This window comes from Rhinoderma darwinii, chromosome 3, assembly GCF_050947455.1.
Source record: "Rhinoderma darwinii isolate aRhiDar2 chromosome 3, aRhiDar2.hap1, whole genome shotgun sequence".
NCBI lineage: Eukaryota > Metazoa > Chordata > Amphibia > Anura > Rhinodermatidae > Rhinoderma > Rhinoderma darwinii.
This window is the reverse complement of record NC_134689.1, coordinates 151096920-151114344: the sequence shown is the minus strand read 5'-3', so window position 1 is coordinate 151114344 and position 17425 is coordinate 151096920. Positions and strand designations below refer to the sequence as shown.

Below are 17425 nucleotides of genomic sequence, written 5' to 3'. Positions count from 1 at the left end.
CAGAATCAAGTAGCTACATCGACTTACCTGCAAACGCCGATGCTGCTGCAGAATCATCTGTAGCCTCTGGTGCCGATGTGTCCTCGCTCGTCCGACACGATGCAGGACCTGTGAGTGACGTCACAGCATGATCTCTCGAACACGCTGTATGCACTGCCATAAGCTGGGCGTTCTGAAGAGAAGTGGATGATACTTCTCGTCAGAACGCCCAGCTAGTAAAAGAAGTAAAAACGCCCGATGTACGCACATAATACACGCCCAGTTGTACTTTTACTTTTCAACACGCCCAGTTGTACTTTTGCAAGCCTCATTTGCATAAATACAAAAATGGTCAGAACTTGGCCAAAAATGCTCGTTTTTAAAAAATAAAAACGTTACTGTAATCTACATTGCAGCGCCTATCTGCTGCAATAGCAGATAGGGGTTGCAAAATCTGGTGACAGAGCCTCTTTAAAGGAACAGTGTCATCACAAATTATTTTTTTATATGTTAAAGATGTTAGTGCTTTATTAAAAACGTTTATATTTATTTGTGTGTTTGTGTTTTACTTTTTCTTATTTTTACACTTTTTCTTCCCTATGGGGGCTGCCATTTTTTGTTCCATTTCTGTGTGTCGATTAACGACACATACAGACATGGAATACGGCAGCCACAGTCCCATAGGGACTGCGAACGGCTCCCGTCCCATTCACTTGTGTGTACGGCGTCTGTGTGGGAACTGCGCATGCGCCGCTCCCACACAGTCCAATTTGATATTGGCGCCGTCTGGCGCCATTTTCCTGTGGACCGGAAGTCGCGGCCGGACAGTAATATTACTACTTCCGGTCGCGGCTTCCGGAATTGTGCACTTGGACCAGCGGCAGCAGACGGAGCGGACGGGCCGGAGGGAGCCGCGGCGGCAGGAGCAGGTAAGAGATTTCAATGTATGTTCGTGTTTGTGTGTGTTTACTACTGTATGTAAACCTACTACACTGTGTGTTAGCTCAAAAAATGGCGACACACAGTGTAGGAGGTTACACCGTTCAAACCCCTCGTTTATCCCGGCACTAGCCAGGATAAAGGAGGGGGGGATGCTGAGAGCTCACTAGAGCGAGGGCTTTTTACCCAATTTTGCAATGCTGCAATTTTGGGAATAGCTCCATCTAGTGACCAGAAATGGGTAATATTATAAATTAGAATTAATTTATATTTCCTGACTAGTGAAAAAAATAAAAAAAATTTGAACAATGTTTAATCACCCACACACTACATGTTTAATTTAAAAAAAAAAAACATGTTTTTCTGGCAACACATTGCCTTTAAGGCCAAAACAAGCTGTGTCCTTAAAGGAACAGTGTCATCACAAATTTTTTTTTAATATGTTAAAGATGTTAGTGCTTTATTAAAAACGTTTGGATTAATTTGTGTTATTTTTTCTTATTTTTACTCTTTTTCTTCCCTATGGGGGCTGCCATTTTTTTGTCCATTTCTGTATGTGTCGATTAACGACACATACAGACATGGAATACGGCAGCCACAGTCCCATAGGGACTGCGAACGGGTCCCGTCCCATCCACTTCTGTGTACGCCGTCTGTGTGGGAACTGCGCATGCGCCGCTCCCACACAGTCCAATTTGAAATGCGCGCCGTCCGGCGCCATTTTCCTGTGGACCGGAAGTCGCGGCCGGACAGTAAGATTACTACTTCCGGTCGCAGGAGCAGGTAAGAGATTTCTATGTATGTTCGTGTTTGTGTGTGTTTACTACTGTATGTAAACCTACTACACTGTGTGTTAGCTCAAAAAATGGCGACACACAGTGTAGGAGGTTAGACCGTTCAATCCCCTCGTTTATCCCGGCACTAGCCAGGATAAAGGAGGGGGGGATTCTCAGAGCTCACTAGAGCGAGTGCTTTTTTCCCAATTTTGCAGCAAAAAGCAATGTGGTTGCTTTACCACATGCAATGCTGCAATTTTGGGAATAGCTCCATCTAGTGACCAGCAATGGGAAATATTATAAATTAGAATCTAATTTATAATATTTCCTCACTCGTGAAAAAAATAAAAAAAATTTTAACAATGTTTAATCACCTACACACTAAATGTTTAATTAAAAAAAAAAAAAAAAACATGTTTTGCTGGCAACACATTCCCTTTTAAGGGGTTAATTTATCATTTTGATAGTATTGACTGATATGCAGTCAATTTTGAGATGTACTTAAGCTACTAAAATTGGGTTTCATGCAATTTAAAATCTTTCAATGTATCTTATTACCACTTACACCAGTCTACGATGATGTAGGACTTCACTTTATGTTAAAAAAATGACAGTGACTAATTTCCTTCTGTTTGAAAACCAAACACCTCCTTAATACTTCTCAAGTCCACCGTCACAAGTAAATAACAATGAAGGTCATTTGGGCAAAGAATATCCTGTCTTTCAACCTTGGTGTACCCCACTTTTGTGGTCTTTCGTATTGAGAGGGAAGCTGTAACCATGAGACAGTGGTCGAACAAAAGTGTCTGGGAACAGGGTTGTCATGCCTAATGCCTACTCCATGTAAGGTGTGACAGGAAATGGCTTAACTCCACACAAAACTTCCTTTTTCTTTTTTTGAGTGGGGTTTTCTTTCAACCTACAAGTAAGATGTATTGAAAAGAAACTTCAAGACTGTCATTACCGCGATATAAATAATCCTGGTATAAAAAGAAATTATTTATTTTTTTATACCTTTTTTTCTGTGATGTATTTGCTTCCCTTCTATGTTTCCTCAATGTCAGGGCCCATGCAGATGGCTGTATTAGTAGTTTTCAGATTCGTAACACAGTACTTATAAATTACGATGGGCTCACTCTACTGTATGCTTCCAATTTCATACTTATTTATGTGAGAAAAAAAATCTTTAATTTCCTAGATTAAGGTGGGGCTTTAGTGTGGTCGGGGTTCCCACCCCCCCCCCCCCCCTTTTATTCCGAAGGCTATTACATGAGATGTACTCTTCTTACATTCGTGGGTATTTGATTTGTGTTTTACCAGGAATTTTGTCAAGCACTTCAACAACCTGATGCTAAAGTATTTAAGAATTATCTAAAGGTATATATGTTTTTTGTTTTATTCTGCAATATAACATTATGAGCATAAAGAAATTATTTTAACCTTTTTTTTTTTTTTTTTTTTTTTTCTCCTCACAGGTTTTTTTTCAGCGAGCAAAGCCCTGAGGAATATACTGGAATTCTCATGCACCTAATGTCATACTCAGGAACTCCAGTTATTAATTTATGTAGGTTAATTTTGTACATGCCTATAAACTGGTGTGCTATACAGAAGCCGCTTTTGTACCATATAAAAGTCAATTCATCTATGGTCTTAGGAGCTACGGACACATTTTATCCGTTCCATGTTAGACACATGGTGGAAACTTGCTCCAGTAAGGAGCTTATTATTTTTATTTTTTTTTCTTTGCTTTGTAACCAATCTAAACCAGTTGAAAAAGTGATGACAAGCTACATCAGTTTCCATTAGTTTTGGTTTTAATCTCTTACCTTAATAAAAAATAAAGGATCATGACGCAACTGAAAACACGGACTAAAAACTGATTCACTCTGGAATTAGTTTGTTCCACAGATATAATCATCTGATCTATTTTGTTTGTTTTGTTTTTTATTGTTTTTAAACAAAGAACAGTTGTCAAAAAAGAAAATGTGAACTTAGCCTTATATTTTCAATATAATATTATTTTGGAATTTCAAAATGAGGACTGTAAAAAAAAATAATAATTCAGGAGGATTGCTATGTACATTTCTATTTTTCAATTTGTCCAAGTGAATGCATTAATCTTATAAATTTTCACCTCCTGATGTTTGTTGTGGAGAATAAAGAGAAGAAAACAAACTTTTTTTTTTTTTTAATAACTGAAACCCTTAATCCTCTATTTGTCAATGTATTAGTTGGCACAATCCAAGCACAAATTGTGATGACATGAGTGAGCTTACATTGGAAACACACCTGAAATGCAATCCACAGCAGTATTTATAAATTAGATTCCAGAGATGGAGAAGTTTCAATATTGAATGCATTGCTTCTTGGAATGTCAGAATTTATAGGAGCTGAATCGATAAACTTTTTATAAAAGGAAACAATAAATTTTATGTAGTCAATTCTAGTGTTTTTCATTCCCACCCCTGGAGTTCTCATAATTGTACTGCATGAAAATATACCTTCAAAATTGGAACAGTTCTATTCTGCTACTACTTTTTTAACTTGACCAGCTGCAGTTAAGACTCTTGGTTATAATGAAGTTTTAGAAAGAAAAAAAAAAGAATTAGTCCTTTAAACCCTTAAAAGCGTAGCTTAATAAAAAAAAAAAAAACTTGAGGGGATTAACAATTTTATTAATTTTTAACTACATATACTTCAGACCGTTAAGGCTCTGTTTACATTTTCATTCAGGCTTTCAGTCCACCTTTCTGGTATTTTTGACAGTAAGAATGCCATCTGCTACACTATTCTTGCTGTAAATTTGCTAAACCCCCATTAAAGTAAAAAAAATGGAATATATTCTTTGACCTGTTAAGTTTCTTGGGTTCTGTTCACACTGCACCCATTGCATACGTTTGGTGTTTATGCCATGTTGCCAGAGAAAATGCAAAATGTACTGATTGCCTATAATAGACTGGACATATGCTAAAGTTTCCCTTCAGCAAACGTCTGGCAGGTATGAGTCTACTAGGGGCAGCCTTTAGAAAAAAAACGTCCCAATTTTATAATGGGAGTCAATGCCAGATGTCTTAAACTATCATATACAGTTGCATATGTCTGGCTTTAACGCCAGGTGTACACAACTGGTCATGGTGTCAACCATGCCTTAGTTGGTTTGTCTTCTCACGTGAAAGAACTAGTATTGTGCCATGTGGCAATACAGTGCATGTTTTACAATGCAGTTTTTATTTTTATGGCTTGTACAGAAACACATGCAGCACTATTCTTGATATTAAAATAACAGAAACCTTTGTCATTGGAGTCCATCTGTTACTATGACGGATCCAGCAGACACTGAGTTAAATCCTGTTTTCTTATTCGTTATGTGGGAAGACATGGATCGATGGAGGTCCTAGAGCAGTCTCCATGGGCGGGCACAGGATATGGTGAGCTATTTCACAGATGCATGCAATACCTTGCAACCCAGCGTAGCATCTGCATAGGCGAAGGTATTTACCCGGTACTTGACCAAGGTGTGTGAAGACCACGTGAACACCTTGCGCAAGAGGGTACCTTTCTCAAGAGGCGACAACTCTTGACAATAATCATTCGAATCTACCGAGTAATGGTGGCCTTAGAATCTGCCAAACCCTTCCTGGGACCCACTGGGAAGATAAAGAGGGAATTCGACTGCACGAAGGAAGAAGTTATAGAAAGGTAATCGGCCGAGCACGGACAACATCCAGGTTGTGTAGGGAACGCACCTTCGGATGACTGGGAGAAGGACAAAATGACGGCAAGACAATAGTCTAGTTGGCCGCAAACAATGGGTTGATGACCTGGTTCTCAGCTAGTACAGAAGAAAATACATAATTAGTCTTAATTACAACCTCATTAATTCCTAGGCCAATGGTATAAAGCACACCTTGAACCGACATTCAATGTGTTTCTTCTGTCCCAGCTGGACATGTTTATGTGATGATGGCCACTGGTGGAATCCTACTGGTGTCTAGTGCAGCCACTTAGCCCTCTGTTGGTTCCCCCCCTGATGGGTACACTGGAGTGGCATTGAATAACACCTCCCTGGTCTGTGATTAGGTGTGTACGTTTCGTCCTGCCAAATTAGTGTCCGGAGCATTAGCAGAGTGCTCGGCTTGGCATGTCTGGAGGAGAGCTTCATGCATGCTCTGAAGGTGTCTGCACGGCAGAGAGAGTGCGTGCAAGCCTGGAAGGAAGTGCTGTTCGTGGAAGTCAGCACACTCGCTGTGCACATGCATGGGATGTACCGGTAATTGCGAGACTCCAGCTTGAATATAATGGTGCACTTCTCCGCACTGGTTGCCGGTATCATTGCCAGGCTCACACCTCCAGTCAGCCAAAAATGGTAGGACGCGGATATTCCTATGTCTCTTAGGAGTGCTATAGTGAAGAGAGAATACGGTATGTTCTGATCAGTCTGCTACTTTCTCACACTGTGCCTATGTTTGTCCCTAGATGTCAAACTCTCAAGGGTGAAAACGCTCAAGGAAAGCTAGACATAGGATGTGTTCTTAGGGTGGAAAGCCTTTATTTGTTGATTGTGAAGCTGACATGCAATGCTTGTTTACAACAAGGGGATGATGATGATGAGAATTATGAGTGGTTTTCCTCTACAGCAGCAGGCTAAAAAGTTTTTTGACTGGTTTAAAGGCCACGTTGTAAAAGATTTTAAAGGGGAGTGCAGTATTCCTACTAACTGTAGAAAAAGTACTGTTGTGGAAGATGTGTGCAGGTCTGAAGGCGGGCAGGCATCTGAATTGGACTCTGAAGGATAATATTAAATCTCTTATAAAATATGTCAAATCTGTGGAATCAGAGGTTTTGAAAGGGGAACATTCAAAAAAGCAGCAGCTATTTCACTATCCAAAAAAACATGGCTTACACGGTACCACACTTTTTTTTTTTTTTAAGTACAGTAAAAAATAAAGGGGAACTATTTTCCGGAGCATGATTTACTTAAAGATTTTCTCAACTTAGACTGGCAGAGACCAGAGAAAAAGAATCAATATGAGCCACAGATTTAGGGCTTTATATAGACTAGATCCATTTTATTCAGTTCAATAGGTTAACCCCCCTAGGGTAGATGCCCCCTCTGGTGAGTCTTCTTTACTTAGGGAACCTATAGATAGAAAGGAAAACAGAAACGATTTTCTCCAGCACATCCAGAAAAAAAAGTATAACGTTTTATTCGTACATCAAGTTCAAATACAGAGAGAGCATAGGTTAGGCGTGTAAATGCTTATGCGTTTCGAACAGAAGTGTTCTTACTCATGCAATACGTCATTAAGCTAATGCATGTGTTTTACCCAGCGTTCAGCTGCTTCCAGCGCACTACAGTGACCACTGCCTGTCACAGCGCACGTCACTTCCGGTGGGAATGACACGCGGACGTTCCAGGAAGCGGTGCTCTGGCGGTCCATGTGGGGAGGAGGGGCTACAGAGCACCATGGCCTGGGAGCCTCCCCAGCCAATCCTAGGCCTGAACCAGAACGGTTCCTTCTCCAGCAAAGCAACCAGCATGAAAGCTCCAGGAGAAGCGAAGCAGCAGGACGCGTGGAACGACCTGAGCGATCAGACCCAGGAAGATCCTCCAGTCCGGGACTTTAAACGGCATGGGATCTTCTTTTTTTTTTTTAATTCTTTATTTTGTTGACCAAAGAGATCCATTTTATAACATACAGGGTACATAAGACAAAGCATAATGCATATTTAAAGTAAAGAATGCAACAGTAAGTATAAACACATCATATATACATTGTTATACACCGGTGGATATACATTATCATTCCCGCATAGGGAAGTTGTTCTGAGTGAAGAAAAAAGGGCAAGAAAGAGAGAACTCAAACCTCCAAAGTGGGGCTTGAACGGAGTGCCCAAACTGAAGGGCGAAGAAGGGAATGGTGGAGAAGAGGAGGAGGGGACCCTCGACGACATCCCACAGGCAGAAGCGCTAATCCGGCTGGCTAGAGGAATGTGGCTCTCGTATAATGTCTTTATAGGAGTCTGAGTCCTGAAAAACTATCCATTGAGACCAAGTTTGGCAAAACCTGGAGATTGAGTCGTGAATAACGGATGTCAAGTCCTCCATATGCATAATGTCGTTAACCTGTGAAGCCCAGAGGGATAGCGTGGGGGGAGAAGGATCCTTCCAACGTAGTGGGATGCAATGACGTGCTGCCATCACTAGAAAGTGAAGCCGAGAGCGTTTATATATGTTCGCTGGAATGTCGCAGTGATGAAGAAGGAAGAGGGCCACATCCAATGTTATACCTGTATCTGTGACTTCAATTATGACCCGTTTTATGCCTTCCCAGAATGAGGTAAGAAGGGGACACGACCAGAAGGTGTGTAGGAGGGTACCAATGTCTTGCTCACATCTCCAGCACATAGGGGACGCTGTAGGGAAGATGCTATGTAGGCGGGCTGGGGTCCTATACCAGCGAGAGAGCAATTTGAAGCTTGCTTCTTGGTATCGTGAGCAGATTGAGGTCTTTTGGGCCATGAGGAGTATACGCTGGCCTTGTGTGGGAGAGGAGATCTCCAGATCCGCCTCCCATTTAGAAATGTATGCAGGGGTGGGCAAATCTTGGGGATCCATAAGGAGTTTGTAAATTGCGGACAATGTATGTCTAGCCAACTCTGAGCCAGTAGAGAGATTCTCTAATGGGGTCTTGTCCACTTGGTAGGAAGCAGGAGCTGAGATAGAGGCGAAAAAGTGTCGTAGTTGCAAAGATCACCAATGTCCCAACGGGGGGAGATCAGGAACCTGGGCCAAATCCGCAATAGAGAGCCATTCATTGTCCGTCAGGAACTGATCTGCTCGAAACCATCCCGAGGTCTGCCATGTATGGAAAACTGGGTCCGTCATGCTAATGGGAAAGAATGGGTTGCCCAGTATCGGATACGTTGAGGAGTGGAGTGGCAGGCAAGATGTCCTTACTGAAGGGAGAGAGCAGCACAATAGTGTTGGGCCTATAGTGGGATGATGGTGGAGGTGTTTGAGTCGGCTACGGTGTAGCCAAGGGAGAACCGATAATGGAATAGAGGAGAAACTCTGCTCCAGGACCACCCATGGTTTAAAGGCCGCATGTCTGCACCAATCAACTACCCGAGCAAGGTGAGATGCAATGTAATAAGTACGGACGTCAGGAAGTGCTAGCCCTCCCGATGCCCTGGATCGACACAACAGTGTGCGGGAGAGTCGCGGAGTCTTACCATTCCAAACTAATGCAATCTGAAGAGAATTGACCGTTTTAAAGAACTGCATCGGGATAGCTATGGGAAGGGTCTGAAATAGATATAGTAGCCTGGGAAGTGCATTCATTTTAAAGATGGTACAGCGACCCAGCCATGTAAAGGTGCCTTTGGACCATCTGGCGCAGTCCGCCTTGAGTTCAGGAAGGAGTGGAGGAAAGTTCAGGTGAAAGAGATCTCTCAGATCTGATGATAAGCGAACCCCAAGATATTTCAGAGCTGACGGAGTCCATTTAAAACTGAAAGATTGTGTCAGGGCCGCGATAAGGTGGGACGGGAGGGAAACATTCAGAGCTTCTGATTTAGAAAAGTTAATCTTAAAGTTGGATAAGCTTGAAAAGCGATGAAATTCCCGCATGAGATTAGGAAGGGAAACAGTTGGATTGGTCAGGAAGAAAAGCATGTCGTCCGCGTAAGCAGCCACCTTGTTAGCTGAGATATTCGTTTCTAGTCCCGTCACATCTGGATTCGCACAAATATGGCGGAGAAAGGGCTCCAGTGTCAGTACAAAGATCAAAGGTGATAGGGGACATCCCTGTCTGGTGCCATTATGTATAGGGAACTCATCTGAAAGAAGTCCATTCACTCGAACTCGAGCGGATGGGCATGAGTACAGGGACATTATTCAACCCATCATGTGGGATCCAAGACCAAGGCGTGAAAGGGTTTCTTCCATAAAGGTCCAGTTGACTCTATCGAACGCCTTTTCCGCGTCCGTAGATAAAAGCATTAAGGGTACATTGGAGACTTTTGCCTTGTGAATAAGATTGATGCCTCTAGTTGTATTATCACGTGCCTCTCTACCTGCCATAAACCCCGCCTGGTCTGTGTGCATAACATCTCCAAGCAGTGGCGTAAGCCGAACCCGCCAAAATCTTGGCAAACAGTTTGATGTCCGTATTAAGGAGGGATATTGGTCTGTAGCTAGCACATTGCGTGGGGTCTTTACCAGGCTTGGGAATCACCGCAATATGTGCCCTAAGAGCGTCGGGAGGGATGGGGGAGGAGGCGGAATAGGAATTAAAGGGGGCTAAGAAATGCGGTCCTAGTGCCGTCAGAAATTTTTTATAATATTGGATTGTAAATCCATCTGGGCCAGGGGCTTTGCCTACACGGGAGTGTTTTAGAGCGTATGAGAGTTCTTGCGTAGTAAGTGGTTCTTCCAGGCTAGTAATATTATCTTCCGATAGGGCGGGTAGACCAGAGTCTGCAATGTAGGTAGAGATATTAGACCTGAATTCACGGGATGCTACGGAAGGATTAGTGGAGTCCGTATTATAAAGAGCAGCGTAGAAGTCCTGGAATGCAGAAGCTATATCCAACGGCAATCGGACCCGTGCTTGCGAGGGGTGTACAATAGAGGGTATATAATTCTGGGTTTGTTGAATGCGCAAGGCTCTAGCCAGCGATTTGCTACTTTTGTTGCCATATTCATAATAGTGACGTTTACATTTAGAGAGCGTAGCTTTGGCTCGGGCCATCAGCAAGGTACGAAGTTCCTCTCTTTTGCGGAGGAGGGCAATGCTACATTCCGGATCACGGGAAAGTTTGTGTGAGATCTCAAGGAGCTCAATCTCGGACAACAAACGGACAGTGGCCACCGCCCGTTCCCTCTTCAGACGGGCTCCATGTTTGATAAACATACCCCTGAATACGCATTTATGAGCCTCCCAAATAATGCGATGATTGGTGGTCTCTGTGACATTAGTCGCGAAATAGTTCAACTTCCACTGAGATTGGCGGTAAAGAGGGGAATGTAGCGAGAGGGTCAGGGTGACTAGAGCGTGATCCGAAAAGGAGATAGAGTCGATGTCCGCAGAACGTATAGAGTGTAGTGAGTGATGTTTAACGAAAAAGAGGTAAATTCTGGAGTACTTGTCGTGTACTGCGGAATAGAAAGAAAAGTCCCTATCTGTTGGATGTAGGAGCCGCCATGTGTCCACTAATTGGTGTTCATGAAAGGATTTCAGAATGCGGCGAAGATGTGCCATCGAGAAGGATGATGACCCACCGGATGTGTCTAGAGTGGGATCTAGCGCTACATTGAAGTCCCCTCCCAGAACAATGGTACCCTCTCCAAACTCCTCCAGAGCGTTCAAGAAACCAATAAGGGCTGTGCCTTGACCGGAGTTGGGCAGGTAAAATGAAGCAAAGGTGTATACTTGAGAGTCAATAGCTCCCTTGATCAAGAGCATCCGTCCCAATTCATCACTGCGAGACCCCTTGAATTCCAATGGGAGAGATCTGGAGATCAAGGTACTTGTCCCCCTGGATTTCGTGTCAGGAGAAAAACTATGGTATGCATTGGGGAACCATGCGTTAGAGAGTTTGAAAGGTTTTTGCTGGCATAGGTGAGTCTCTTGAAGGAACGTCACCTGTATATGCTTGCCTTTCAACAGATTGAAAAGTATGGATCGCTTTCCAGGGCTGTGTAAACCCTTGACTTTCAGGGAGCCTATTCTCAGGTCCATTTGTGTATGTTGCGCCATGTCCGCCTTGGGATGCAATGGAGGGGGGGGGAGAGGGAGAAAGCAAGGAAGGGACGAGGAGAAGACAGGTAAGAACAAGAAAGAAAGAGACTGAGACGATACGCAAGAAAGAGGCCCACAGGCCGACTCCTAGAAGGTACGAAAACATGTAAAGGAAGGGTGTTAGATTCGTGGGGACCTGGAAAACCACGGGGGGGGGGGGCAAGCACAGCAAGCACAATCATCAAACAGTAAACCATTTCTTCCATCGCTTGCCTAAAGGAAAGCGACGGAGGCACAAACATTTATAGAACCGACGTCCACCTCTCAGTTTCTAATATACCAAGGCGGGTTATAGAAATCTTGCGCTAATAGCGATGGCCGCTTATGATCAACATACAGAGTTGAAGCACCCGTCCAGGTAAGTATTAAAGGCTGCCATAACCGCATATCGGACAGAAATCCATCCTCATACCTGTTATGGGAGTCTGAAACATGGCAAGCAACAGGTGTATAACTGGCATCAACAGTATCTTAAAAAAAAATATGAGCTAAAGTAAGCATATAAGAATCCCCCTGTATCATAACGCATCAGCTGTCTAGTAGAACAATACAATGAAAGGGAGGGAATGAGGGAGGTAGCAGTGGGCTTGGTGCATCATAAGCTGCAGGTGATAACACGCCCCACAATCATCCTCGGACACTACCCATATTTATGTCGGTCTGTACGAGACACTTAAACCAACTCGGTACGATCAGCTCGCAATCCCAGAGGGCTAGGTAGATAACTGCGGCAGCCGCAATATTTATACAGGAAACATGGGTGTCTTATGGAAAAGCTGAACAAAAACATTTAGCTGCAAGAAAACCTTGTTAGAAACAGAGAAAAGCATTAATAGGACAAAATAACTGAGTCCATTGGGCGACAATGATGCAGGCGGCCTTGCAAAAATAGTAAGTAAAAGGATATCAGCGTGTATGTCCTCATTTAGGCCTCAGGCGGGACCCGGCGGGAGAGGTCGACTAGCGGAAGATGTGGTGTCCCGGGATGGACCTGCTGAGAAAAGGCTGACTGGATCTGCTGGAGCGACGGCGTTGAGGTTGGTCGACTCTTTCCAATGCTAGCCAGTCCGGAACTGGGAAAGGATCGATCTGAAGAAAACTAAATAGGCCCTCAAGATCCGATGAGTGGCGCAGGAGGTAAAGGCCAGAGTTGTTCTTGACAACAACATGGAACGGGTGTCCCCATCTATAAGTGGCGCCTGCAGACTTGATCTTTTCCAGCAGAGGATGTAGAAGCCGTCTCATATAGAGTGTTCGTGGTGAGACACCAGGGTATATAGTGACCGTACTCCCTTCCACTGATACCGGCCCATGTGACCAAGCACCCCGGATAATTGCATCTTTATCGGTATAGTAGTGCAGGCGACATAGCACGTCACGAGAAGACAAATCGAGCGGACCTGGGCGCGCAACTCTGTGAATACGGTCCAAAAGGAAAGTCGCTTCTGGTGGCCGGTTAGTGAATTTGTTGAATATGATAGAAACTCTAGCCGCCAGCTCGTCTCGTGGGCCCAGTTCTGGAAGGCCCTTCAGGCGCACGTTGTTTCTGCGTCCTCTGTTCTCCTGATCATCCAACTGAAGCGCCAAGGATTGCAAATGTGTTCTAGTGCCAGTGGCAGCCCTTTCCAGAGCAGTTACTTTGGAGTCAATAGCAGAAACAGTATGCTCAGTAGTAAGAGCCCTAGAGTCTATTCTGTCAGCTATATCTTGCTAGTGTGTCTGCTCAACCCTGGTCACCAGAGTGTCAAGGTCCTGCCGGGTGGGGAGGGCTTGTATCATCTCCCTCAGTAACTATAGGTCAGCATGTAAGCCCGATGGCCCAGCCTGTACTTCAGGGGCACGTGTGTGCAGTAAAATGGCGGGCGATTCCCACACTGGGGGCATGTTGAGGGGAGAAGCAGAGCTTACCGCATCCTGGGCGCTGCTGCAAAGAGGCTCGGTGTCGGCAATCATGACATTTCTGTGGCCGGATGTGGCGGCAATGCGCCGCCATTACTGCTCGCGGGTCCGTGGCCGTTTGTGAGGAGGAGAGGAAGCGGTCCATGCTTTTGCAGCGGCCGGAGGAACGAGGTAAGGACCAGGAGGTTCCAGGGCAAGTTCCCCTACGTTTTCCTGGCATCGCCTGCCGGGTTCACCTGGGATAAATTGCTGTTATTCCGCAGCTAGTGCGGAGCTCCCCCAGAACGAATGCTCACGGCTCCATACCTAAGCCACGCCCCGGCATGGGATCTTCTAGGAAGCATGGTAGGACAGACCTGTTTTTCACATTAATAATTTTGTCCGTCCTTGTATATTGCATGTTTCCTAGGTCAGAGAGGGTCCCAGGAAAAACAAGGCTCGCAACAAAGAATGTGCTGTGTGCAGTAGGAAGCTAGCAGCCTCTTATCAAAAACTGTTATGCCAGCTTTGTTTAGATAAGATCCTGGCAGAAGAATCCCCTAGCCTTGCCTCTAGCATAAGAGATCTAGTGTGTACACAGGTTAAGAGCTCCCCCCCCCCCCGCAGTACCTCCTCCTTTCCCTGACTCCTATAACCATTCTCTCTCCTGCCTCCTACTGATATATCCATACTTGCCTCCTGATCATTCCACCTTAAGGTGTATTCTACCTCCCTGCAGTGCCATAATTGTGTTCCCATTTTGCCCATTGCTTATCGTATTTGTGTATTGCCCCACGTTTTAGGTATATCCGATGTTCCAATGCCACCGTGTGATTAACGTATTCCACTAGCTCAGACCCCTCCGGGGGATCCGCATTCAACCAATATTTTGCTATTAGTTTCCTAGCATGATACAAAACCTTTTTTATGGCCAGTAATTCAGCTCCATCACCTCCCTCCTCCCCCATGCAGCCCAACACATAGATCTTAGGTTCCAACGGAAAATCTCTCCCAAATACCCTCGCTACCATGCCTCCAACCTCCTTCCAGTAATCATTCAGCTTCGGACAACTCCAGAACATATGCTTCATGTCTGCCCCCTCAAACAAACACCTGGGACACTCCTGCGTTGGTCTGAGTCTCATTTGCATTAACACCTTAGGTGTCCTGTACACTCTATGTAGGAGAAAAAGTTGTGACCTCCTGTGTGCTACATTAATGGAGAGCATTTTGGGCGATTCCAGTATCTCCTCCCACTCATCATCAGTTATATTCCCCACATCCTCTTCCCATTTGCATCTGATCACCCCCATCGGATCTCCAAGGAATTTGGAAAGTAATGTACCATAAATCACAGAAATAATCCCTTTAGTGTCTTTTGCTCCCAATACCTGCTCCATCACTCCCATAGTAGAGCAGCCCAAGTCCACCAATCTACCCTGGGCCTGCGCCGCATGCCGCAACTGGAGGTATTGATAAAACATCCGATGTGGGAGTCCAAACTCCTCCTGTAACTGTGAGAACAATTTGAGACTTCCCCCCTCATATACCTGGTATACATATCTGACCCCAGCTTGTTCCCACTCCTGAAAGCCGTCCAAGATATGGAATTCCCATAAGTATGGATTATCCCATAGAGGCATATAATTGGAGCACCCAGTAACGCCCAGCATTTTTTTGCATTCCCACCAGACCCTATGTATCAATAGCAGAGTCGGTTTCCCTTTCGCCTCCCTCCTCAGTTTATGAGACTCCATTGCCTCTAGTATATCCTCGCCCCGACTCAAATGATGCACCAGTTTCCCACTAGAGTCCCACTCTTCCCTATTCTTCCAACCTTTAAAATGTTGTGCTTGGGCTGCTAAGTAATATATCCACGCATTTGGAATAGCTAATCCTCCCTTTTCCGTTGGTAATTGTAATTTTTCCAATTTAATCCTGGGGATCCCCCTTTTCCACACTAAGTCCCTAAACAGATTATGTATTCTCCTGAACCAATATTTAGGCAACCACACTGGGGCATTATGCACCACATAAAGAACCTGAGGCATCAGAATCATTTTAATCAGGTTTGCTCTTCCTAGCGCTGAAAGTGGTAGTCCAAGCCATATTCTGGTCTTATCTTTTAGTTTGTCCAATAATGGTTTCACATTCAGCGCAACAAAATCCTGCACCCTCCCCGAGACCTTAATCCCCAGATATTTAAATTCCTTAACACAAGGTACAGCAATTCCCCCCACCACCAGTGGCCCCTCCAATGGTTTGAGTGGCAGCAATGTCGACTTACTCCAATTCATTTGAAGCCCTGAAAATTTGCCAAACCGTTCCAATATGGTCATTATCAACGGCAGTGACCGAACTATCTCTCCCAGGAATAGTAAAATATCATCCGCATATAATGCTATGCGTTCCTCCAGCTCCCCACATCGAAACCCTTCTATACCCGGATGTTGCCTTACCACATTTGCCAGAGGTTCGATCGCTAGAGCGAATAATAGTGGGGAAAGTGGACATCCCTGACGCGTCCCCCTCTCTAGTCTAAAGGAATCTGACATCCGCCCATTGGTTCGAATCCTAGCCACCGGTTCCTTATACAGCAATTTTACCCATGTTATAAAATTTCTCCCAAATCCGAACCGCTCCAAAACAGCCCACAGATACCCCCACTCCACACTATCAAATGCCTTAGCCGCGTCTAAGGACAACACTGCTCTACCCTGTGTATCTGCAGCCTCTGTCTGCAAATTCAAGAATAATCTTCTCAGATTAACTGCTGTAGATCTTGATGGCATAAATCCCGACTGATCCGGGCCCACTATCTTAGTCACCACTCTTGTCAGCCTTTTAGCCAGAACCTTTGCCAAAATTTTTACATCTGCGGACAGCAGGGATATTGGTCTATAAGAATCCGGCTGTGTTCGATCTTTCCCCTCTTTAGGAATGACTACTATTGCCGCTTCATACATAGTCTGTGGCAGTCGTCCCCTGGCAAAACTATCTTGGAACACCTCTAATAACTCTGGCAGAAGCTCCCCCCCATATGTTTTGTACATCTCTGTAGGTATACCATCCATGCCTGGAGCCTTTTCATTAGCCATAGAACTCACTGCTTCCTGCAATTCCTCCAATGTAATTGGCTCTTCCAGCCACTCTCTCTCCTCCTCCCCTAATGTAACCCACTCCATTTCCTCTAGATAGTCTGTCAATAGATCTTCCGGATAATCTACCCTCGTACGATACAGCTCGGTATAGAAGGATTTCAACACATCCAGTATGTCCCCTGTTTCTCCAACCAGTGTCCCCTCTTTGTCCTGCAATTGGTGGATGAACGCACCCTCCCGCTGAGGCCTAGCCATATTTGCCAGCAATCTGCCCGTCATTTCCCCCTCCTCATAATATTTTTGCTGCAAAAACAACCTTTTATTAGCTGCCTGTTCTAGTTGATGTTCCTTTAGTAATTTTAGGGCTACCTTCCACTGGGCCTTCGTTTCTGCTGTATTATTAGCTACATGAGTCTCCTCGGATAATGTCACCCTTTCCAGTAGATGTTTTCCCACCTGTCGTGATCTATTTTTAATGGTCGTGATTTCCCGGATATACACCCCCCTGATATTCGCCTTCATAGCATCCCATAAGATATCTATAGGTACCGTACCTTTATTAAACTCAAAGTACTCCTGCAAGCTCGCAGTTATTATCTCCTCCCCCACTAGTCGTATCCAGAACGGATTTAGCCTCCAATGCAGTCTTAGCCCCCCTATCTGCGGACTAGTTCGAACTTTCAATATCATTGGGGAGTGATCAGACAGTGACCTTGGCAATTATTCCACCCCTTCCACACACTCAATCCCTAACCCGTTACTAAACATCAAATCTATTCTAGACAACGATCCATAAGTAGATGACACACAAGAATATTGCGTAGTAGAGGGCCACTTTGCCCGCCAAATATCCGTGTACCCCACCTCTATCATGTACTTCCCAAACCGCGTCAGAACAGCCTCACCTACCCCCCTCCCTTTTGGAAATTTATCACGTCTTATATCC

At 44.6% G+C, this 17425-nt stretch overlaps 1 protein-coding gene across 3 annotated transcripts in view; it reads left to right on the top strand.

Moving 5' to 3' along the window:
- XPOT (exportin for tRNA) overlaps window positions 1–4135 on the top strand; it is a 73973-nt gene extending 69838 nt beyond the window's left edge. For 2 of the 3 annotated variants that reach the window (XM_075856880.1, XM_075856878.1), the window contains exons 24-25: window positions 3015–3071; window positions 3170–4135. In XM_075856880.1, coding sequence (XP_075712995.1) covers window positions 3015–3071; window positions 3170–3196 — 84 coding nt within the window. In that variant the 3' untranslated portion in view covers window positions 3197–4135. The remainder of the gene's footprint in view (window positions 1–3014; window positions 3072–3169) is intronic. The other variant, XM_075856881.1, reaches the window with a different exon arrangement.
- Window positions 4136–17425: the final 13290 nt, after the last annotated feature.